Genomic DNA, 25,252 nt, shown 5'->3' with positions numbered 1-25,252 from the left:
CAGACTTCTATGACAGCCGAAAGGGCAAGGTAAACGGTGAAAATTCTTCCAAAATGGTTGTTAAACAGACGGAATATTTTTGATGTGCTACTGCGTCAAAAGGCAGAATTTAGCATTGTGAAAATAAGGTGACTTAAAATTTTTCCATTTATATAAATGAATGCAGAATGAGAAGATCGTGGTCTAAAATTAGGATTTGGGAGTCTGGGTCTAGTTATGATTTAAGTAGAGTGATTTTCTCCTGCTGTTTGATATAGATTAACAGGGGGTTGGGTGGGAGGGTTTGTAAACATTATTTTGTCTTGTGACTTGGCAAACCTGCTGGAAGACTGACCTTAGTGGTGAATGAATTTGTATGGTGGGAAAAGAGTAATGCTTAAAAAACTCTTTTTTTTTTCACCCTTTCTTTAAGCGGTAGAATTGCCATTTTTTCAAAATCAAAGAGCAGATTTATGAGAAGTACATAGAGATTTAGAAAATATGTACAAGCAAAGACAATTTCAAGCTTATTTCATCATTATAGTTTATTCAAGGAATGAAAGAAGGGTGTAGGGCTGGAGGTTTTCTTTGTGATGGAATACCTGGAGCAAATATAGGTTGTTTTTTTTCCAAAAGAGATGAACATTACATAAAAGCTTATTTTTGGACTGAGAGTATATATTAAAATATTGGAGTGTTTAATAAAAATACATTTTATATACATATAAAATATTGGAATATACAATAAAAGAAGAATATGTAGGTGTGAAAAGGTGGGCATAGTATGTAGATATGAGAGTTTAGCAAGGTTTGTTAATGATCATGTGAACTAAAACAAGAAGTTTCCTCTTCCTATCATTTGAGTATTAACAAAATTAGTACCTTTAAAAACCTAGGTTGTAATGCATATGGATTGAATTAACTCTACTGGCCTAGTATCTTAAAAAAGTATGCAAACTGTTCAGGTGCTTTAGTTGCAAAATCTTTTGATAAGCCTAGAGTATTTGTACAGGTTACATATTAGAAACTTAGTGGATTTTTAACTTTGTTTTGGGTGGGGACGAGTGGGGGAGGTGAAGAAATTAGTCCATGTGTTGGCCTTTTGCCTTTGAGTAAAATTAGTGTATGTGACTTGGATTTTGAAAACTTACTTCCTTATAACTAGGAAAACAAGCCATATTTTTTCTGTCTTATTATTTTTTGAGGCAAATGCACTTGGTAGGTATCTCAAGTAGTAAACTTAAAGTAGTTTACAAATTAGTCAATGTGGCTCTGTGCCCTGGTTATAAGCCTGTAATGATGACTGATAAAATACTTGGGCTTTCTCCTGTGATAAGACAGAAAATTACTCCACATTTTAAAGGCCAGGGATCAGGATATGCCAGCTAAAAAATATGTATTACATAGAGTGTAGTTACAACTAAAATAGTTAATTTGACTGAAAGGAAGTACCCCTGGCTCCTGAATGGATATTGTCAGCTCCATGTGGTGTGGTAGTCTTCAAAACATTTCTATATTCCACGAGCAATCATTTTGATATTCTTTATATCCCCACTTTTTGGGGAATGGTGGTATACTTGAACTTGCATTTTTCAGATCAGTAAATGCTTTGAAGGTGTTAATTGGACTTTGTTCTGACATATACTGACTTCAGTACTTGTCACTGTTTTTTCCTCTGAATAAGTCGTTTGGAGGAGGCCTATAGTACAGTAAACTGTTACGCAGTAATATACTCCTTTGGCTTGCGTTGTCAGGGAAGGAAGTCAGGTTTTCTAAATAACTGAAGTTTACTACTCACTTAGCTGCCAAAACTTTAAAAAATGTAAACTATTTTGAATGGAGATATTTCTGAATTGCATTACATACTTCTGTCACCTTAAAATTTATGAAATATAATATAACCTTTAATTAGTCAAAGTAATTGTAAACATCAGTTACTTTACTGTGCCATAATACAATTCCCTCAGATGCCATGACAGTATCATAGATTTACAATTAGAAAGGACCTTAGAGATTATTTAATCTAACTTGATTATTTTATAGAGGAGTAAACTGATGAACATCAAAGAAACTTCCACAAGGTCACACAGCAAGCTAGTGACAGGGCTAGTACTGACACTAGTTCCTTTGATTGTAAATCCTGTGCTTTTTCTGCTATATCAATAGGTTATGACATTGACTCTGGCTATTGAGGTGTATATAAAGCTATTTACTCCTAGAATAAATGGCCCCTGCCTGACAAATTTTTCATAGCCTTGCGTCTTTTTAAATGATTTCCTCCATTGTCTTCCTTCATCCTGACTTGTAATGTTTTTTTTACATGCCTTGTGCCCAAGGAAGAAGCAACTTCCAATTTGTGACTTCTAACCACCTGTGGGCTGGAAAATCAGATATACAATAGTCCGAAGGAGAAATTGAGGCATCTCCTTTGGGTGAGGTGCTTGGATTTTTAATGCATACACTTTGTGTCATGCATTTTAGATGATTAGGGACTTTTTTGCTTGCCTTCCTGGTTTTCAGTGATGGTTGGCATGGTTCAGATTGCTGGGCAAGTGAGCTATTATTGTAGTAAGTTATTGTTTGTTTATTATACTTAACAATGGAGTTTTTCTGTATATCTGAGATTCGTTAATCTGTTTATACTTAGTCTAGAGCATGCCCTGTGGTCATAATATTAATCTATTTTGGCCAGCAAGGTAAGGTTGAGTGGGATAGGAGTCTTCTGAATTATTGACACTGAAATCTGTTTTTGAGGTTTAAACTTCAAGCTTGAACAATTGCTTATTTGTATAATCTTGTTCTTTGTTACTTGTTACATTTTGGTGTTAGAAAATTTGTCCCATATTTGTGTTCACAAATCATCTTCTCATAGTTGCCTTGAGAAATTACATTACTGCTTCACAGTCAGATTATTATAAATTTTATATACACATGGTGAAACTCAAGTATATTGTTAATATGAGTGAGTCCGACTTTAAAATGACTGGCATTTAGAAAATGCCACAACTGGAGTTTGTTTTATTGACATTTCTGGACTTTAGTAAAGATTCTTGGTTCACATTATAACAAATACCTTTCTGAATGGTTCTAGTAAAAAACTTACTCAGAAAAACAGGAGCTGCTACAGATTGCAGTCTTTTTAAGCATAGGAAACCTCTTTTGTAAAATTGTTACCAAGGGTCAAGCTGTCTTGTTTAGTTCAGTTCAGTGTTCATTTCAGTTGAAGAGCATTCTGTAGCTGACAACCTGGTAGGAAACCTGGGAAGGAAACAAGGGATACATGAACATTCTAATGTTTCATTCCATAGAAGAATAAAATGAAAAAGTTGAAAATGAGCTTTTTATCAAAACGTTTTGCAGCTAATTTTAGCATTTAATATTTACTTTAAATCCAGAAAATGAAGTTAGGGACCTTGGAGCAAGAAGATACCTTAAGGCAGTAATGCTAAAATTCTTTTGAACTATTTATCTGTTCAATTGATGGCAAAACAGTACAGTTAATATGACCTTGCTGCTGAAGGAAATCATTGATCTCAGATCATATCAAATCAGTGCTGGTATTTGAAAAGTACCAGCTTGGAGTAGGTTGGTTTTGCATAGCTTTGTAATCATCCTTGATGCGTCTTAGAACCATGTGTATACCATTTTACAGTATCCATTTTATGGGTTCAATGAATATTTTTCTTTTGAAATCATTTGTTTTAATCTGCTTATTTCTTTAATGTGTTTTAAGAACATCCAAGTATTTCCTACCCAAGGTTAATCTGTGCCTGTTAACATTTTTTTTAATAGCTTCTATGAGTAGTATCTACTAAGATTAAAAGTACTTCAATATAGCATATTGTTTTCTAATCTTATATAAGTAATATAAAATGTTTAGTAATGCTCAAAACAGCGTCTTTATGGTTGGAATCCATTAGTGTTTGCTGTAACATCTTCTGAGCTCTTAAAGATTAATGAGCTTCTAATATTGGACTTCACAGAGATGAGGAATTTTGAACTCTAGGTTTTTGTTGACTTCCTTTCCACCCTTTCTAGAACTGACAAATGCTCTCAAAAAAAAAATAGTAATTGCTCAACAAACACTTTAATTTGCTAGTGTGAACAGGTGGTTTTCCCTAAATATATTAGAAATTTATATCCAACTAGAAGTTGTAGATTATCAACTTCTCAGATATGCCCATACTTTACTCCACAATTGTAACAGTGGTAAGATACTGAATGTAATTTGACATAGCCATTTTAAGAGTAAGTACTATTTTGAAGCTGGTAGATTAACTGCTTGGCTACCATTAAGTCTACACTAGATGTTGACAGAATGAAAATGTGGTTGCCTAGATAAGGAGAAAAACATGTAACTGAGTTACTGTAATTGTTATATCAGTATAAACTTCAAACTCAACAAAAGATCACTATATGCTTAGCCTGTTTGGGGAATGGTCTCCAGGGGTGGGGAACCCGTTTCCTCAAGGCCCCACCCTGATAGTCACTGCTTCATTTATGTGTTGTTCTTTACTCCAAAGTAACAATCTTGTACAATAGTTGGTAATTTATGAATAGTGAGACTTCTTAGTCCAAATATTGTCGATTAAATAGCCATTTGTGATATAATTGATTTAATGCTATTTGAGGGTATTTTTCTGAAGTAAATTGTGGGAACAAATGTTTTTAAAATGTTGCATGCTGAGTAATGCCTTAGTACTGAAAAAAGAAAACTTGGGGAAGATTTTTAAAATCTGTTAAGATTTAACACCATACTTTTAATGATTCGATTAAGGCCATTATTGACTAAGAATTAATCACTATTTTAAAATGTAACAATTTTGTCTTCTAGTTTTTAGTGGTATAATTGTCTCCCTACCAAAGACATCATGGAGTAGTAGGTAGAGTTCTGGCCTTGGAATGAGGAAGAACTGGATTCAAATTCTACTTAGATATTCACTAGCTATGTAATACTAGGCAGGTAATTTAAAATTTCTGAAGGCTTAATTTTCTCATCTATTAAACAGGGGTGAGGGACTTACAATAGTACCTGTGTCACAGGGTTGTTATGAGTTTCAAATGAGGTAATGTGGTACATAAAATGCTTTGCAAACTTTAAATCTTTATATAAGTTTGAGGTATGCTATTAGATGTAAATTTCTCACATAATTAGTGATCAAAGTGATCAATTTTCATTGTTTAGAAATCGTTACTTGATGTTCTGATGTGTTGCAATTTCATTTAGGACATTTGCATCACTGTTTTCTGCTGTTCAGGTGTTTGAGTCATCTCATTAAAATGAATATTGTATTCATTTAGTACTTCAAAATAAATTTGTATATAACCAGAATTTTGGGGAGGAGTGCTTTATTTACTTGACTCATTTGGAGGATATACAAATTCTAGAAATTTCTTTAATATAGGTGTCATAATTTTGACATATTTTAATGATTTATGCTAATGTACTTATATATTCTATTTCCATTTCTGATCTCTTAATATCACAGTCCACTTTTAAGTGAAGTTTTGGCATAAACAAATATTAACAATGGCATAGAGTTAAAATGAATGAGCAAACATCTTGTAGAAATATCAAGAGGATTCATGACATTGTTGATTCTTGTTTCCTAGGTAAGGCAGGCCACCAATCAAATTGTGATGAATTGTGCTGACATTGACATTATTACAGCTTCCTATGCACCAGAAGGAGATGAAGGTAAGAACCATTTTCTGCTCTGGCTTGTTAAACAAAGATAATGCTATAACATGTGTGTTGTTTTAGAAAGTAAATGTCTTTGTATAAGAATTCCTTAGATGTAGAATGTTAGACATTTTAATGCCATGCTCTGATCTGAGAATAATAAATACAATATAGGATGATGGAAATGAAAGCATTCTAAACCTACTTCTTTCATTGAATTCTTTTGTGGCCCTGGGTAAATAAATCATAAGAACTTGGATTGCAGTTTTTGCAAATGCATAATTGAAACTGTTGTAATACTAGTCCTGTTAAGCTTAAAAGTCCTGAAGGGCTCTGAATATAGAATATACAGTGTAGGAGTTTATTAACTTGGTTCTAGTTCATATGTAGTTTTCTTAGTTTTACCCTTGAATCTTATTGAACAAAGGAGCGAAGAAAGTTTCCATGGTGAAATGGAAATGGTTAAAAGGTACTTTAAATAGAGGAGGAGTATATTTAAAGGAAATATAATCCATTGTGTATGAAACTTACATATTGGCATCTTTTAAATGATCAGAAGAGGTCTTATTAAATCATGCAATTAGGAGATGGATTGTTTTAACAAGCTAGTTGATGGTTGAAATTTTAATCCTACACAAATTGCCATGTAAAAATCATGATTGGCATAAACTTATAGAATTACTTGACAATTCTAGCAAAATTACTTTTGACTTCTAATTTAGGATTATATATTTAGAACAGGAAGAAACCTGGGAGGTCAAGCTTATTCTTTTACAACTGAAACCGACCAGACAGGTTAAGTGACTTGCCCAAGGTCACATAGATAGTAAGTAGAAAAGCAAGGATCTCACCTAGATCCTGTGACTTTAAAAGTAAAGTTGTAACTTGCTACCTCCCATGGCATTCCTTCTTAGTTATCAGCGTCTTTGCTACTCCTAATAAGAGACTATTGGATATGCCATAAGAATTAGAGATTTGAGTTTTTAACTGAGTATTTGGAGTAATATTTTTTACTCTCTTCCATCTCAGCCTGCTCAAGGAAGTGTTTAAGTACAACCCAAGAGGATCTATTTGATGATTATTTTAAAAATTCTTGGGCCCATGGGAAAGAAGCAAAATGTAAATGGCAGATGTTCATATTAACACCATGAAGCACTTGTGTTAAATTTGATTACAAATGGGATCAAACTGCTGTGGTTTTAGGTTTAGAGGAAGCAGATCCTTTAAATGGATTTGAATAACTTCCAGGTTTGTTTGGAATGGCTTGTTAAATCAAAGAGTGATTATCTAATTTTTCTAACTGTGAAGAAAAATGAGAAGCATCTTAGCCAGCCATAGCAAGTCAAGCTTTCTTCTTTGCTGTGGACTGAAAGTACACTTGAATTAATTGGAGGGATGCCAAAGAAATTTTAAGTGGTTCCCAATCTTAGGTGGTGGATATGGAGGAAAAGTAAAACAGTACTAGTGAATACTCCTCTGGCTGGCATGGTGGTTAGCTTGTGTTTGATTTTTATCTAGTCTGTTGTTCTTTGAAAATTGTTCTGAAAATGTCTGGAAAGAAGTCAGAGGGCCTTTAAGTTTTGAATGTGCATACATTCAAAGTTGGTGCCCAACTTGATAATGATCTCTAGTCCACGGAAGAAGTAGTGGGTGTATTAAGGGGGTGGAGAGAAATGAAAACTTGTAAGGAAGTAAAGAAGGCTGTGAGAAAAATACAGACAAGGCATTAAATGGTCTTAGAAAATTTCAAGTTCCCTCTTCCCTCCAAACGAGGCAAAGGTTTATTTCCTGGCCCCAGTCCCCTACAGCTATTAATAATCAATGCTTTAAGGGGGGAGGGAGACCCCCCTCAACCTAGATTTTAGGGCCTGTTCGCTCAACTCAAACTTTGAAATACTTGGTGCTAGCAGGTTATACTAGCTTCTTATTTTAAAGTATTTATGGAGAAATTTGAACAATTCAGAGTGATTTTTTACTTTATTTACAGTATTATTAACATTATTATTTTGTAACTACACCCAGAGTATATAACTTGCTATTTTATTAGTAATCACAGTTTCCAGGTAACTCAGTATGTACTTGCCCTTGAGTAGTGGTAGTCATGCTCATTTGATATTTCTCCATAAACTGGTAGTAGAACTTGCTAAATTTGATTCCCAAGATCCTAATACTAGATTTCAAGTGCTAGATATTAATGAAAATATTGTGGGAAATGGGAGAAACAACAGTCTTGTACCATCTAAAATAGCTTCTCACAACAAATTTTAACTTCTCAGAAAAGCTAATTCATTTGCTGTAGGAAGGACTAACTTTTGGTGCATTAAGACAAAAATGATGATAATTTGAAGGCATGAAACCATTACCATATATTTAACTTTCATTATTAAGTTTCATTAATGGAAAAAGGACTGCTGTAGTAATCCAGGAAGACTTCTTGGCCTGTGTTGCTTCAAGCTAAGTCACTTGTCCTTAAATAGAAATAGTTTATTTTAAAAACATTTGAAATCTTACTTTGTAATATTTTAAAATAACAAATCAGTAAGAAAAACGGCTGAAAACTGTTTTTTTACTGTTCTGCACTTCAAGGGTTGGTGAAATCACTAGCACTTAAACCAGTGCAAGGAATGCACCTCCCTACACAGTGCAGGGATTAGTATTGTCATCACCTCCCGCAAGAGAAATACGAAACTCTTGAGTGCCTGAACTCAGGTCCTGACAGGTAAAGAGCCTTTTAATTTATCCTTAATAGATGGCTTGGACATAACCTAGAAAATAATCGCTTCAGTCTGTACTATTTTTTCTTCTGTTTACATTATGAGAATTTTGTTTGTAAAATTATTTGTATAAGAACATTTTCATTCAGAGTTCGGATACATAGATTTTACAGGCAGTGAAATCACATGGGATATGCATTTTAACAGATTTATTTTTGAAAGTGTGTTTATGAGATAGAGAAGGGAGGGACAGAGAAAGAGAAAATGTGAAAGTTTGGAATACTGCCAGATAGGCAGGGATTTCAAAATGAAACTTAAATTTGCCCCAGAGACTGCTTGACCCATCTTCTTTACATCAGACAAAGTCCCAGTTGTTTGGCTTTGCTCGCGGGGTTGTGTTCGTCCTTCGTTGCCAAAGAAGACCACGTCATTAGAGAAATGATAGAATTCTGGAGATAGGCGATGGCTTGTAATGTGTGTAATGTGTAACATGTGGCCAGAATACTGTATTAGTATAGAATCGATAAATATGAACAAGATTAGTTTTTAGCTTTAGTATATCTTTTGAAAACAAGATATTGGCAAAAAATAACCTTAGGAGAATCGGAATTTTGTAAGGCACTTTGGAAAACTACCTAAAAAGTGGAAGGAATCCAAGGATAGTTCCAATTCTGAGCCTTGTTATGCCAAAGAATTTTAGTGATAGGCAAGGTTTGTGGCTAATTCTGTGAATATTGCATAGCTGTATGATATAATAGTAAGAAACTATATAAATAGTGTAAAGGATATCAAAATAAAGATCCTTGTCAGTGGCATGACTCATGAACACTAACTATGGTATAGTGCTCTCAAAACATAGCATAAACTGTTATTTGATAGCTTTTGCTCATTGGCACTAGGACGGAATGGACTTTTACTCGCGTTTACTCAGGATTCCTAAATGTGTGCATTTGCAGGAAAGGCACACATAGCATGAAGTCCATTTTATGTTGCGTTATTCTGAATAGGAGGATTAGTTGGGCAAAAACCACTGAATGTGCTTGATTCAATCGAGGAACCAAATATATTTCTAATTTTTAACTAATTTTCAGAGGATCCAATTTTATAAGTTTAACATCCCCAGTCATTTTTTACATTAAGGTTGCATTTTAAATTAAATGTTTTATTTAACTTTTGAGTATCAGTGTAGTCAACTTTCTTAGTAACTTGTACACCAGTGAGCAAACATTTATAGAAGTGCCCATTCTGTGTCAGACACTGGAGTAGGGTTTGGAGATATAGCAATGTTATCTATGTAAAAAGCTTTAAATGCCAAAGAGTATCTGCATTTTATCCTAGAGGCTTGAATTTAAATATTTAGTAGACAGTTCATTCAGAAAACTAATTACGTCTTTGCCCTTAGGCAGCTTACTGTCTGTAGGTCACCATAAACACATGCACAAAAATTTTTCAAAAACATGCAAAATAAACATAAAACAAATTTTGGAGTGGTGGCAGATGGCACTAGAAACTAGGATCAGGAGAGGCCTCAGTTATAGGGTGGTGGTAACTGAGTTAAGCTTTAAAAGAAATGGGAATATATATTTAAATTAATTTCAGTGTACAGAATATTGATATTTTTCAGTCATTCCCTCAAATCTGATAAAAATTCTAGATTTGTCCATTCACTCCACTTTCCTCTTCTCTGGTCATTCTAAACATGTGGTCTTTTTTTCTGGTTCTACTGTGCTTTACTGCATATGAGAAGTGGCATGCTGAGCGGACCTTGAAGCCAAGAAGATCTGCGTTTCACCCTGCTTCTGGCATCTGATGCACTTTATTAAGTATATATCTCTTCCAAATCAGTGTTAAATGCTCAGGATACCCCCAAAAAAATTTTTTTTAAGGTGATACATGAATCTTTGCCCTCAAAAGTGATTAGACTTTTTAACTCAAAAATGTAAATATAATTGTGTCCAGAGTTTTATATATTTTATTTTTATATTTTTTTATAGTTTATGTTTTCTTTGTTTTAAAGATGAACATGATAGTGATATCAAGAAATCCCTTTCTTTTTTAAAAATCTGAAGTGTTTTGTGATTTAGTTATATTTGAAGTACAGTGGGATGACATAGTCCTTGCATTTATTCAAGCTGCAAATAATCTTAAAAATTTTGGTTGCAAGTAAAAAAGTGCCTTATCCTTATCCTGGTGTTCAGGAATCTGTAGTCTATTGTTTTTTGGACCTATTTCATCTCCCTGTTGTCATCTTCCCCGTTGTCGTCTCTGTACTGTACCTTTCCCCATCACTAGAATGTATACCATTATTCCTCAGTGAAGTTCCTCACCTTGTTCGAAGCTCATCTCAGGCTTACATGAAGGGTTGTCTATTGGCTCTGGGTCAGATATAAAATTGATAACATTATGATAGCTATCTTCTCAGTATTTTCTATCATGGTTGTTTGTACATGTCTTTCCTATTAGATTGTAAGTACTGAGGGCAAGGTATGTGTGGTACGTGTATTTTTTTACCTTTTCTTCCCTACGCTTAATTGTTTTCTGAACAGATTGTCCACTAAAGCACTATATTAAATATTTAAATTTAAGCCTCTAGGATAAAATACATTTAAAACATTTGACTTTTAAAACCTTTTATAATCTGCCTCTGGCCTACCTGGAACAGGGTTATTTATTATACATTATGTGCCTTCATGTGCTCTCCTCTCCAGCTAAAATGGCCTGCTTGCCCTCTTACATAGTATTCTATCACCTGCCTCCATGTCTTTGCACAAACTGTTCCCCACTGCTGGAATGCACACACTACATTTCATGCCTCTAAGGGCTTCCTACAAAGCTCAAACCAAGCATTATCTCCTCTGTGACACTAATATCACAGCTGGGGTGTCCTTCCTTTGCATTCATATAATTTTAGATTTACCTTGTGGGAAATTTGTATTTACTTTGGTGTGTATGCATTGTTTCCTTCAATAGATTGTAAGCCCTTTGAGAGCAGTGCCTGGCATATAGGCCCTTAATCAAAACTTGTTGATTGAACTATGATGTGAAACCAAATAGACAGTTACTTGACTCAGTCCTACTATTGTTCTATTGACAGTGGATCAGAACAAACTCAGGAATAGGAGAAAGAAGGGTGGTGGTTTGCAGATTTCATTTAACTCTAGTTGTTAAAGAAATTACTTCCCTTGAACCAGATATTAATAATAAATGATCTAGTCAATGTTGTGGTAATCTGAGGGTTACATTAAAGTTTTTAACTGCGAGAACAGTTTAAAGAGCAACTAAAGTGATTTAAAAAACAAACACACATACAAAATTTGGTGACTATTAACCATTTATTAATTTAGAAACTATTCCAGTGACATACACATTTACTTTGTGAAATCTTGTAGAATATCTTGTGGTGCCCTGTGTAAAAGTTTTTGGAGTTGATTCTGTGTTAGTATTAGAAGAATGAACATACTGTACTTCAGAAGTGCAGGGATCTGATTTAAGGTAATACTTAATAGGTTTTGTGGCAGATATAATGGGAATGTTAACAGTTATTGCCCAATTTGGGGAAAAAGATGAAAATGAGACCATTTCAAATGGTGACTTTGCTTCAGTTGTATACGTTTCTACTTGCAGTTACTTAGACCAAATTTACATCCTTAACGTGTTAACAAGTGGTTCATGCTAGATATTGCCAAACTTTACCAGTATTAATACCCTGGCAAAATTGTGCCATCATCATGAGGCTGTTCAGCCCGATCTGGAAAGTCCCTAGGTTTTTGGACATTTTGGAAGTTATAAATTCTGCAGTGATTTAATTTGGGTTGGGGGGGTGAACGATGGATTTTTTTCTCCCATAATTTCCTGGCTGTTTGACATTTCAGTCATACTTTTTCAATGAAGGGGATTGCTAGAAAGGCAATTGGTATTACTTTGCAAGTGTTATTATTGTTATGTTTCAATCTTATTATGATTACATTATGATTCAGTCTTATTTAATAGGAATTTTAAAACTTGACTTATCTAAAAATTTATTGATGTTTCCTCAAATAATTGATCAAGAAGTAGTGTAAATTCTCAGTGCCTGAGCAGTATTTTATAAACCATTGCTCAATCCAACAACTTGAAGTTCTACTTTGATTTTCCTAAATTTTTTTTATTGAGCCCCAAGGTAGTGTTTCTTTTGTGATCTTGGCATTTTGAGGGATGTGTGAGCTTAACCATGCTCTTAGCCAGGAAATAATTTGTAAAGTCAGAAAACATTTACACTATATATGGATGATGCTATATGGTAAGTGCTTTTTATGTAAAAGTTAATCCTTATAAATTGCCACCTATAAGGAGCCTAAAGTCTAATGTAATGATGGGAAGGCATTTTGACCAAATCAGAGAGTATGTTTATGTTTGTTTTTTTTAAATAGCTCTTTAATTGTGCTGTTGATTCTTGAAGATGAAGAAATTAGCTGTATTTTAACTTAGGCAAAACTAGTGAGTTATGAAGGAGCATGAAATTGTGGAAAGTACAGTTGGGTTTGCAGTAAAAAAAAAATCTAAATTCTTGTCCTGGTTCTGCTAATTTAATTATATAAGCTGTGTAACCATGGGCAAGTCACTTAACTTTTCTGACTCTGAGTTTTCTGTTGGTGATGAGGTTTAAATAAGTTGAATGTGTAAAGTACTTTGTAAAGCTGCTTATTGTTGTTCATTTGTTTTGGTTGTATGTGACACTATATAGCTCCATTTGGAATTTTCTTGGCACAAATGCTAGAGTGGTGTGCCATGTCCTTCTCCACCTCATTTTGCAGATGGAGAACTTTAGCAAACAGGGTTAAGTGACTTGCCCAGGGTCACACAATTAGGAAGTATATCTGAGGCTGGATCTGAACTCAGAAAGATGAATCTTCCTGACTCCAAGCTTGGCGCTCCATCCACTGTGCCAGTGAGCTGTTCCAGTATAATATAATATTGTTGTGCAACATAATGCCCGATATTTAGTATTATATAGATGTGACTTTTCATTGTTATTAATGACAATTCAGAGGTCAGGTTCATGTGGATGAGAAAGCTGAGTTGATTTATTCAGTCTCAGCTGAGAAAATAATTTAAGTTTCTAATTCCTGGTTTTTTTGGATTTCTAGGTTCCTTATAAAATACACTATAGATCCAATGCGAAGGTATATTAATTTGCAAATAAGCACACCATTTAGCTTTGATCTAAGATAACTAGAATAAAACTCCAACCTCAATAAACAAGAAGAAACTTTAAGCTTTTAATGCCTTTCTTTGTCTTTTAAAGCCATCGTAGTAAAGTTTTTAGCCCCTGACCACAGGTGGTGTAATGGGCCTTTTTTATTAGTTTTGTTTTAGAGCAAATTGTAGGTAACTGGATATGTGTTACTGATTACCTTCTTTAAAAATGTATCAGCACCAGTTTTAAATGGCTCTAAATAGGTTTCTGGCCTGGAATACATAGTTTTCTAAGTGTGCAAGCAAGCAAACATAACTTGAATGAAACAGAGAAGTTGAAGACATTTTGAGTTGTATATTTCACATAGAAATTAGATTTTTGAAAAATTAATTGAATGCTCTTCTCCTGTTGTTTGGAAAATAGTAATTTGGTTTCATTGATTTTTGTTTGTGGGATGTGGTAGGTATTTTCCCCTTTTTTCTGAAATACTCATCTCTTCTTCTCACCCTACTCCTCACCCCCCACTGACCATATCTAAAATGTAAACAGACTAACTTCATCATGAGTCCTATACAGTAAAAATTGGTCAATATATTAATTTGAATTCTGACATATCTCATTATTATTGTCATATTTTTCTCCAATATAACTTTGTTCTGTAATAGTTCTTAGTTTTCCCCAAGTTTCTCTGAATTCCTTATATTCTTTTCATATAGTGCAATAATATTCTACCATGTCATACATAGTATTACTACATTCACCCATTTGTTTCTAGTTTTTGCTGCCACACTATTTTCATATATGAGACTTGAAAAAAATTAATATTTTCAGTTAAGAAAAAATATTTTTTCTTTCTCTTCTGTTGGAGGGGACAGGAATATAATATGTATAGTGAAGCAAAATAAATTCCTACATGAACTATGTCCAAAAATATGTCTCATTTTGCATCTTTCATCCCTTACCTCTCTGTCATAAGTTATGGTCAGCATTGTTTATCATTGGTCTTTTGAAATTGTGCTTGATCATTTCCGTTGCTCAGACTTTCAAAGTTTTTTGTCTTTGCAGTGTAGTTGTTACTGAATAAATTATCTCCTAGGTTTTTTTTTTAGTCTGTTCAGTTTATACAAGTCTTACCAGGTTTCTCTGAAACCTTTCCCTTAGTCATATCTTCACAGCACAGTAGTTTTCCATAACATTCGTATAACGTTATTTGTCAGTCATTCCCCATTTGAGAGATATCTCCTTATTTTTGTCACTACAAGAGAAACTGCTGTAAATATTTTTGTACATATTTATCCTTTACTTTAATTTTCATATTTGGAGAATCAGCCTAGTTATGATGTCACTGAGGCAAAGGGTAAGCACAATTTAGTGGCTTTTAAGTGGAGAGATCCAAATTGCTTTCCAGTATGGTTGTACCAGTTCACAACTACATCAAGAGTTCATCGATTTGTCTATTTTGCTCAGCCTGTGCAACATTTGTCGTTTTTCTTTTTTGTCATCTTGGCCAATCTAATTAATGGGTATGAGACAGAACCTCAGAGTTGCTTTAATTTGTATTTCTTTAATAGTGATTTGGATAATTTATTATTTTGGATTTTTTTCTTTGAGAATTGCTTGGTTTTATTTTGACAATTTATGAAGAATATCTCTTATTCTTATAAGTGTGAATCAGTTATATTGAATCAAGACCTTTATCAGAAAAGTTTACTGTAAAATAATCTCCCTCAAGTTAACTATTTCTCTTCTATCTTTAGATCACTTAATTTTATGTAATCAAAATTAACTATTTTTATCTACCTGTGATCCATTCTATCCGTTGTTTAATCCATTAATCTGAAAGGTAATTTCTTCCTCCTGTTTATGTGTTCTTTACCTCTCTTTTTTGATTTCATTGAGGAATAGGCTCAGTTTCTAAAAGAGGTAGATCATTTTACAGTTCTACCAATAGTGTATTAGTGTATCTGTCCTTACAGCCTGTCTGGAGTTGACTTTTAAAATTATTTTTGCAAATTTGCTGGGTATGAGGTAAAATCTCAGTTCTATTAATTTACATTTCTTTTACTAGTGATTGCTTTTATTGAATTTGGTTAAAAGAGATAGGTATCTTAATTCCTTCAGGAAGAGCTTTAGAAATAAAATAGCAAGTGAAATTCATTAAAGACTTAGTCTCCCCATACATCTATTCTAGTGACCCTTATACATTACAGTGTGGTTTTAATGTATAATAACATAGTCACACCACACCTGATACTTTACCTCACTTTTGGGATACCCATTGTTAAGACTTTATAAAGTGGTTTAAGTACTAAGAAAATATTCATAGATTGCTTTCAAATTACATAAATTTTGGGAGAGAAAAATAGGTTCCATCAATGTAGGTAAAGAAACTAATTTTTTTCAGTAGTGCCATGAAATACTTCATTATTTTTTCTAAAATCTTAAATAGGATTTTAAAACCAGAAAGGATCTTAGAAATCTAGTCTAAACCCTCATTTTACTAATAAAATTACTGAGGCTTATGAGGTTAAATAATTTATCCATTTCTCTTGGCCCACTTTGTGCTTTAGCCAAACTGGAATACTTCTGATTGATTTTAGACTGTCTTTCCCTGCCTGTATACATTGACACACACTATTTTCCCTATCTAATAATAAGTATTTATTTCATACTCAAGGTTTATAGAGTACTTTACTACATACACTATAACCCTATGAGGTTGCATAGATAATTACTGCATCAAAGGCTTTCTTGTTATTCTCTTTAACTTCTCTATGCTATGGAGTGTTCACCATCTGATCTTGGTATCTTTCATACTGAAAGTCCAATTTAAGTGCCATTTTTTTCTTCATGCTGTAATCTTCTACCTTTTCTTCCAGCTAGAAGTGATCCTTCTCTCTTTGAATCTCTTAGGCTGCTGTCTTGGATCTTTATGTATTTTACCATTTTCTAATCTGTATTACTTATATAAATCCCGCTTCAGATACTAATAGCTGTGTGGCCCTGGGCAACCCACTTCATGTTTCTCAGCTTCAATTGCTTCATCTCTAAAGTAGCAGTAATAATAGCACCTATCTCACAGTATTGTTGTGGGAATCATATGAGATATGCAAACTTTAGAAGTGCATTGTTACCTTGATTGTATAGAAAGTGATTTGAAAATATATGTATGTATCACTTTAAAATTTTCTTATCTATGATATGTATCAGATATATATATATATACATACATACATGCATACATATATGCTAGTCATGGTTATCATTATCATCAAACAGTCATGAATCATGAGGGATTCCTTCCGTCCTATTGGTGCCTTGTTCAGGACTCTTAGTATATAAAGCATTTTTTAAGCTTAGATTTAGAGATGTATTTTTCTAAGCAATTTAATAGTGATGTTACTACCTGAAGTAGATGTTCACCCTATTCATTTCCATTTCAGAATTACAGACATTTAGATCAGCTGACCTACACCATTCTGGATCTTGTTCTTTTCATTCCTTTAATGCCCCAATCAGTCACTCAACAAGTATTTATTAAAGGCCTGCTGTGTACCAGGCACTGTATGACACTCTAAGGTTACAAATATAATAAATGAAATAATCCCTACTCAAAAGGAGTTTGCATCTAATGGAGAAGATGGCAAGGACCTGTATAAGTATGTACAGAATAAATATAAATAAATATTAGCTCATTTGTGTGGGAGGGTGCTAGTAGTTGAGGATTTCAGGAAAGGCGGCACTTCAGATAGGTTTTGTTGTTGTTGTTGGGTTTTTTTGGTATTTATTTATTTATTTTTAGGTTTCAACATTCATTTCCACAAAATTTTGAATTCCAATTTTTCTCCCCATCTCTCCCTTCCCCCCACCCCATAATATCTTGTATTCTGATTACCCCTTCCCTCCATGTACCCTCCCTTCTATCACACCTTACCCTTCCCTTATCCCCATCTTCTCTCTTTTCTTGTAGGGCAAGATAAATTTCTATACCCCATTACCTGTGTTTCTTATCTCCCAGTTATATGCAATAATAATTCTCAACATTTGTTTCTAATACTTTGAATTCCAACTTCTCTCCCTCCCTCCCTCCCTTACCATGCCCACTGAGAAAGCAGGCAATTCAATACAAGCTGTATATGTGTTGTTTTGCTAAAGACTTCCATAATAGTCATGTTGCGTACGGTATTACCTTCCATCCTACCGTGTCCCCCCCCCCTTTTTTAATTCTCTCATTTGACCTTGTCCCTTCCCAAAAGTGTTTTCTTCTAGTTACTCCCTTCTCCCATTTGCCCTCCCTTCTGTCATGACCCTTACCCCACTTATCCCCTCCCCCCCTACTTTCCTGTAGTGTAAGATAGATTTTCATACCAAATTAAGTGAGCATGTTATTTCCCCCTTAAGCCATATGTGAAGAGAGTAAGCTTCACTTTTCCCCTCACCTCCTCCCTTTTCTCCTCCATTGAACAAGATTTTTCTTATCTCTTTTATGAGTTATAACCTGCCCCATTCCATTTCTTCCTTTCTCCTCCCAGTATATTTTCCTCCCTCAACCCTTAATTTGTATTTTTTTTTTATGGACATCATCTCTTCTGATTCAACTCAACCTGTAGTGTGTGTGTGTGTGATCCCTTGACCTACCCAAATACTGAGAAAAGTCTCAAGAGTTACAAATATTATCTTTCCATGTAGGAATGTACACAGTTCAGCTTTAGAAAGTCCTTTATGTTTTCTCTCTCTGATTTATCTTTTCATACTTCTCTTGATTCTTGTGTTTGAAAGTCAGATTTTCTCTTCAGTTCTGCTCTTTTCATCAAGAATACTTGCAAGTCCTCTGTATCATTGAATGACCATTTTTTTCCCCTGAAGTATTATACTTAGTTTTTCTGGGTAAGTGATTCTTGGTTTTAATCCCAGTTCCTTTGATTTCTGGAATATCCTATTCCAAGCCCTTTGATCTCTTAATGTAGAAGCTACTAGATCTTGTGTTATCCTGATTGTATTTCCACAATACTCAAAATGTTTCTTTCTAGCTGCTCACAATATTTTCTCCTTGACCTGGGAACTCTGAAATTTGGCCACAACATTCCTAGGAGTTTCTGTTTTTGGCTGTCTTTCAGGGGGTGATCGGTAGATTCTTTCAGTATTGATTTTGCCCTCTGGTTCTAAAATATCAGGGCAGTTTTACTTGATAATTTCATGAAAGATGATGTCTAGGCTCTTTTTTTGATCATGGCTTTCAGGTAGTCCCATAATTTTTAAATTGTCTCTCCTGGATCTATTTTCCAGGTCAGTTTGTTTTCCAATGAGATGTTTCATATTATCTTCTATTTTTTCAATCTTTTGGTTTTGTTTTCTAACTTCTTGGTTTATCTCATAGTTATTAGCTTCCCTAAATTCAATTCTCTCTTTTAAAGAACTATTTTGTTCAGTGAGCTTTTGAACCTTCTTTTCCATTTGGTTAATTCTGCTTTTTAAAACCTCCTTCTCCTCATTGGCTTTTTGGACCTCTTTTTCCAGTTGAGTTAATGTCTTTTTAAAGGTGTTATTTTCCTCAGCATTTTTTTGATTCTCCTTTAGCAGGCTGCTGACACACTTTTCAAGCTTTTCTGTGGCCTGAGCCCATTTCATGTTCATTTTGAAGGTACTGGAGGCAGATTCCTTGACTTCCTCTGACAATATGCCTTATTCTTCCTCATCTGAAAGGATGGAAGGAGACACCTGTTCACCAAGAAAGTAACCTTCTATGGTGTTATTTTTTTTTCCCCTTTTTTGGGCATTTTCCCAGCCACTTACTCGACTTCTGAATCCTTTGTCAAGAGGAGGGTCCTAGTGCTCCTCCTCTCCCCAGTACTGTGCTCAAGACTTAAGATACAGATCAGCTGCTCAACTCCCCCAGGGGCTTTGGGTGGGGGCAGGCCCACCACTGAGGGCTGAGGTTCAGATCAGCTGCGTGGACAGTGGACCCAGGTTTGCTTCTGTGTAGCTGCCTGCCACTGGCTGCTGCTGCTGATACCGAAGCCTGGGGCCAGTTCTGTGGGAATCCAGTTCCCCTCTCGCCCAACTGGGAAAGCCCTCCCACACTGACCTTTGGAGCTTTCTTTTTTGCTTGTGGGTTGAGGGATCTGGAACCTTCTCTGCTGGGAATTCTGCTCTGGAAGTCTGTTCAGATACTGTTCCTCCCAGTGCCATGTGGCCAAGGCTAGGCTCTGCTCCGCTCAGCGTCCCATGAGAGAGACCTTTCCTGTCAGCCTTCCATGTTACCTTTAGCTGGAAACCTCTTTCACTCTGTTGTTCTGTGACTTCTGCTGCTCTAGAATTTGTTGAGAGTCATTTTTTACAGGTATTTTGTGGGCTGTGGGCGAAGCATGAGAGTATATGCATCTTTCTACTCTGCCATGTTGGCTCTGCCCCCCCCCCCCCCCCCCCCCCCCCGTAGGTCTTAAAGGAAGAAAAGGATTTTGTAAAGCAGAGGTTAGATTGAATGGGGTCCAGGTCAATTTATTATCTCTCATCCACTAACTGAAGATGCTCAGAACTGTGGTTAGGGGAAAAATATTTTGAAAAATTTCTTTCGCTCTTCATTTTGCCATTCTCAGGTAAAAGAGATTCCACAGATTACAACATTGTCTTCTCTCTGGGTACCATGCCACACAGCTGCTATTCTGCTCAGTTTTTCTTTCAGGTATCATATTCTCTTTTCCTGTGTAAGTAAAGCATTCATTGTTTTAGTATGTGCCAAGCACTGTGCCAAGCATTGGAACACAAACACAGGAAAACAAATACCTGGCACATAGTAGGTGTCTAATAAATGCCTGTTGACTGACTTATGCAATAAAATTAACATCTTTATGGTAAACAAACAAGATGGTTCCTGCTGTCCAGAAGCTTAGATTCTTTTTTTAAAAAAGTTTGCATTCTAATAGTGAAAGGAGGAAGAACAGAAGAGGAAGGATAAAGGGGAAGGAGGTGAGAATAACTGTAACCATTAGAAGCATTCTAGAGAGGGAGTTAAGCTGAAAGTGAAGTGAAGAGCATAGTTGAGGCTCCTTGGGAAATGGAGATCTTGGGTAAGAACTCACCAGCCAGGTAGCAGGCCTTAGGGTGGAGGCATTCCAAGGTGGACAAGGTAGCTGGTGGGAAATTGAAGCAGTTTGGAGAGAGAGTTGAACTGGGAGTGAAATGAGCATCATGGGTGGATATCCGTAATAATGACACTTCAAGAAAATGAAATACTAGAGAACTGATTGTCTTATAAAAGCGGTGTTATAATTATAAGGCAGATAATTTCCCAGACTATCATGCAAAAGCCTTTTAGATTTCAAAGATACTTTGGATCTACGTAGTTGTTGATGTGGTAATATGTTAGTGTAGAGTGCAATGTTCCTCCATGCCTTTCTGTCTGTGTACTTTTATAACATCTTCCTCAGGACACCCACCCAGTATTTTTGGAGCTTTCTTCTGAATCTCTTGACTTTCTGTGCCAAGCCAATATACCTCCTTTTTTCATTAAATCCTCTTTTCCAATATCCATTACACTACTCCTGTGCAAGTTTTTTGTTGGTAATATTTTTCATTCTGTGTTCATGCTGTCCTTGCACCTCTCTGTTGCCCTTTGGATGATCAACAACTTTAATCCTTTGGAAACTTCCACAAGAGTACAAATGAGTATGTTATAGCATCAAATTGAGAATATTACTATTAAGATGCTACAGTAGCCTTCAACTGTTTGTTATATAAGTGACAGGAAGGTACGGGAAATACTAGATCCTGCTGTAATTTAAAATTGTATTTTCAGTTCCTCATTCTCTTCCTTCTGCCTTGTCTTTCCTCCTGCCTTCATTGAGAAAGCGAGAAAACTAAAACCTTTGTTACAAATGTATAATCAAGCAAAACAAATTTCCACATTGACCATGTCAAAAAAAAGTCTGAATCTGTATTCCATCACTTCTTTCCTACAATCTGAGTTTCATCCGTAATTGTAGTTGGTTGTTGTTTTGGTCAGAGTTCCAAAGAGTTTTTTCTTACAAGTCATTTTCCAATTAATAAATGGTCAAAGGATATGAACATATAGTTTTTAAATAAAGAAATTAAAGTTATGTATAATCATGCGAAAAAATACTCTAAATCACTGTTGATTAGAGAAATGCAAATTAAGATAACTCTTGAGTACCACTTACACCTATCAGATTGGCTAATATGGCAGAAAAGGAGAATAATAAATGTTGGAGGGGAGGTATAAGAAAATTGGGACACAGGTGCATGTTGATGGATTTGTGAACTGATCAAATTCTGGAGAGCAAGTTGGAACTGTGCCCAAAGGGTTATAAAACTGCATTCCCTTTTAATCCAGCAATACCACTACTAGTTCTGTATCACAAAGAGATCAAAACAAAAAGGAAAAAAGACCTATTTGTACAAAAATATTTACAGCAACAGATAATTGGAAATTGAGGGGATGCCCAGCAATTGCAGAATGGCTGAACAAGTGGTAGTATATGATTGTAATAAGAGTATGCTGTGCTATAGGAAATTAAAAGTAGGATGATTTCAGAAAAACCTGGAAAGACTTACATGAACTGATGAAAAGTGAAATGAGTAGCACCAAGGGAACATGGTATACAGTAATAGCAGTACAGTATGATGATCAACCATGAATGATGTAGTTATTCTCAGCGATGTAATGAATGATCCAAGACAATTCCAAAGGAATCATGATGAAAAATGCTATTTGCCTCCAGAGAAAGAACTGATGGAGTTCTAATACAAATCAAAGCATACTATTTTTTACTTTCTGTATTTTATTTTGTTTTTTCCTTTGGATTTATGTCTTTCATAATGTGAGTAGAATGGTAATATGTTTTGTACGATTAAACATGTACAATCTATATTAAATTGTTTACTGTCTCAGGGAGGGGTAAGGTGGAGAGAGGAAATTTGGAACTCAAAATTAAAAAAAATATTAGAAATGGTTTTTACATGTAACTGGGGAAAAATACAATATTAATAAATATTTTTTAAAGGAAAAATAATTTTGTCTTAGTATAAAAATTGTCTTTGTAATATTATTGTTAACGTGTAAAATTTTCTCTTGCTTCGGCCCTCTTCTCTCTATATCATCTCATAAAACTCTTGCCATGTTTTTCTGATACCATCTTATCGTTTCTTACAGTACAATAGTATGTCATATTTATCCCTGTTTTGAAGCAGTAAATTTTATTCCTCTTCATAATAGTTAAACTGTAAAACACACACACACACACACACACACACACACACGCACACACACGCTTCCTTTACCTCTCCCCCACTTCCCTCCAAAAACATTTTAAATTCCTTCTGTTGCACTGTGTGGTCTACTTCACGATATTTCCCATGTCGATAGCTACATTCAGAGATTACATTCATTGAAAGATATAATAACACAGAACTTAGCTTGACTCTCTGATTTTTAATGAAAAGCAAAACATACAGCAGAAGAAAATACACACACACCCCTATCAAGTAGTATCATACCTGTATTAACACTACACTATAGGTTTAAGTAGATTTTTATAGTCTAGGCCAAAGAAGCCTCTAATTTATAACATTGCTTCTTTGTGAAATGTCATCAAAATTTCAGACATCTACCTTAATGTGAACATAACTAATTTTCAAGTTCTGAGGACTAGTATTCCTATTTTAGGAATGAAAAGTTTGACATACTTCGCTTTTCTCAAATGTTGATTTTATAATTTTCCTTCCAGCATAGTCCTGAATGCATATGTCTCCACTCGCTTTCTAGTAGCTTCCATTTTTCTGGAGAAATTATATCCCACTTTAACTGAAAAGGCATTTTGATGCTATTTACATTGGTTATTTATTATGCTTGTAAGTAAGATACACACGCACTTGTGATAAGATCTTTTGGAAAGAACAAAAATGGCGAATGGATTGAGGAAGAATAAGTGAGATGAAACTTAAAATTATTTTTCAAGTTTAACTATAGTCACACCTTAGTTTGATTTTTCCTTTATTCAGCTTAAAGAAAACAATGAGAGATTTAGTCAGAGATTGTTTAAAAGAAAGGAGTTTACAATTAAGTAGAGCTATCTTCTATACTTTACATTGATCTCAGTCATTATTTTTTTTAATATTTTCCCCAGTTACAGGAAAAACAATTTTTAACATTCTTTTCAAAAAAAAATTAGAGTTCCAGATTGTTCTTCTTCCTTTCCTCCCTCCCTAAGATGGTAAGCAATCTGATAAGCTTATACATATATATTAATCATTTTGTGAAAGAATACTAGAACAAAAAAAAGAGAAAGAAAGTGAAAAATAGTATGTTTTGATCTGCATTCAGACTTTATCAGTTCTTTCCCTGGAGGTAGATAGCATTTTTCATCATGCATCCTTTGGAATTGTCTTGCATCATTGTATTGCTGAGAATTGCTAAATCGTTCACAGTTGATCATCGTAGAATATCACTGTTATTGTGTCAGTGTTCTCCTGGATCTGCTCACTTCACTTTGTGTTAATTCATGCAAGTCCTTCCAAGTTTTTCTGAAATCAACCTGCTCATCATTTTTTTTAGCATGATAGTATTCCATTACAAGCACGAACCACAAGAAAGAAAGAAAAAGGTGAAAATAGTATGCTCCAATCTGCATTCCAACTCCATAGTTTTTTCTCTGGATGTGGCTAGCATTTTCTATCACAAGTCTTTTGGAATTGTCTAAGATCATTATATTGTTGAGAAGAGCTAAGTCTGCCGGAGTTCACCATCACACAATTGTTGCATTAATGTGTATAATTTTCTCCCGATCTGTTTACTTAAGCATCAGTTCATGTAAGTCTTTCCTGGTTTTTTTGAAATCCACCTGCTCATATTTTTTCCCCCACTTAATAGTATTTTATTTTTTCCAATTACATGTAAAGATTGTTTGCAGTATTCACTTTTATAAGATTTGGAGTTCCAAATTTTCCAAGATTTTTTCTCCTCCCCTTTCCAAGACAACATGCAATCTGGTAGAGGTTATACATGTACAATCCTATTAGACATATATCCACATTAGTCATGTTGTCAAGGAAGAATCAGAACAAAAGGGGAAGATCATGAGAGAAAAGTATTCTTTGATCTGCATTCAGACTCCATAAGTCTTTCTCTAGATGTGGATGGCACTTTCCGTCATGAGTCTTTTAGACTTGTCTGAGATCGTCGTGTTGCTGAGAAGAGCTGTGTCTCAGTTCATCATCACACAGTGTACAGTGTTCTCTTGGTCCTGCTCCCTTCACAGCATCAATTCACCTAAGTCCAGGTTTTTCTGAAATCCACCTGCTCATCATGTCTTATGGCGCAGTAGTATTCCATTATTCTTACATACCACAGCTTGTTCAGCCATTCTCCAGGTGATGGGCATCCCCTTCATTTCCAATTCTTTGCCCCCACAAAAAGACCTGCTATAAATATTGTTGTATGTGTGGGTTCTTTTCCCTTTTTTATGATCTCTTTGGGATACGGACCTAGTAGTGGTATTGCTGGATCAAAGGATATGGTATACACAGTTACATAGCCCTTTGGACATAATTTCAATGCTTCCTGTTTTGTCATGTTAGCCAATCTGATAGGTGTGAGGTGGTACCTTCGTGTTGTTTTGATTTGCATTTCCCTTATCAATAGTGATTTAGACCATTTTTTCAGATGTCTATTGATTTAATTTCTTC

General features: G+C 34.8%; 1 protein-coding gene across 4 annotated transcripts in view; it reads left to right on the top strand.

Annotated features, from left to right (window-relative positions):
- Positions 1-25,252, top strand: part of NPEPPS (aminopeptidase puromycin sensitive) — a 119,622-nt gene that overhangs the window by 43,308 nt on the left and 51,062 nt on the right. For all 4 annotated transcript variants that reach the window (XM_072646216.1, XM_072646215.1, XM_072646214.1 and 1 more), the window contains one exon: positions 5,593-5,677. In XM_072646216.1, the coding sequence (XP_072502317.1) occupies positions 5,620-5,677 (58 nt within the window). In that variant the 5' untranslated portion in view covers positions 5,593-5,619. The remainder of the gene's footprint in view (positions 1-5,592; positions 5,678-25,252) is intronic.

Source organism: Notamacropus eugenii, chromosome 2, assembly GCF_028372415.1.
Source record: "Notamacropus eugenii isolate mMacEug1 chromosome 2, mMacEug1.pri_v2, whole genome shotgun sequence".
NCBI lineage: Eukaryota > Metazoa > Chordata > Mammalia > Diprotodontia > Macropodidae > Notamacropus > Notamacropus eugenii.
Note: the sequence above shows the minus strand (reverse complement) of the source record. Positions and strands in the feature narration are given on the sequence as shown.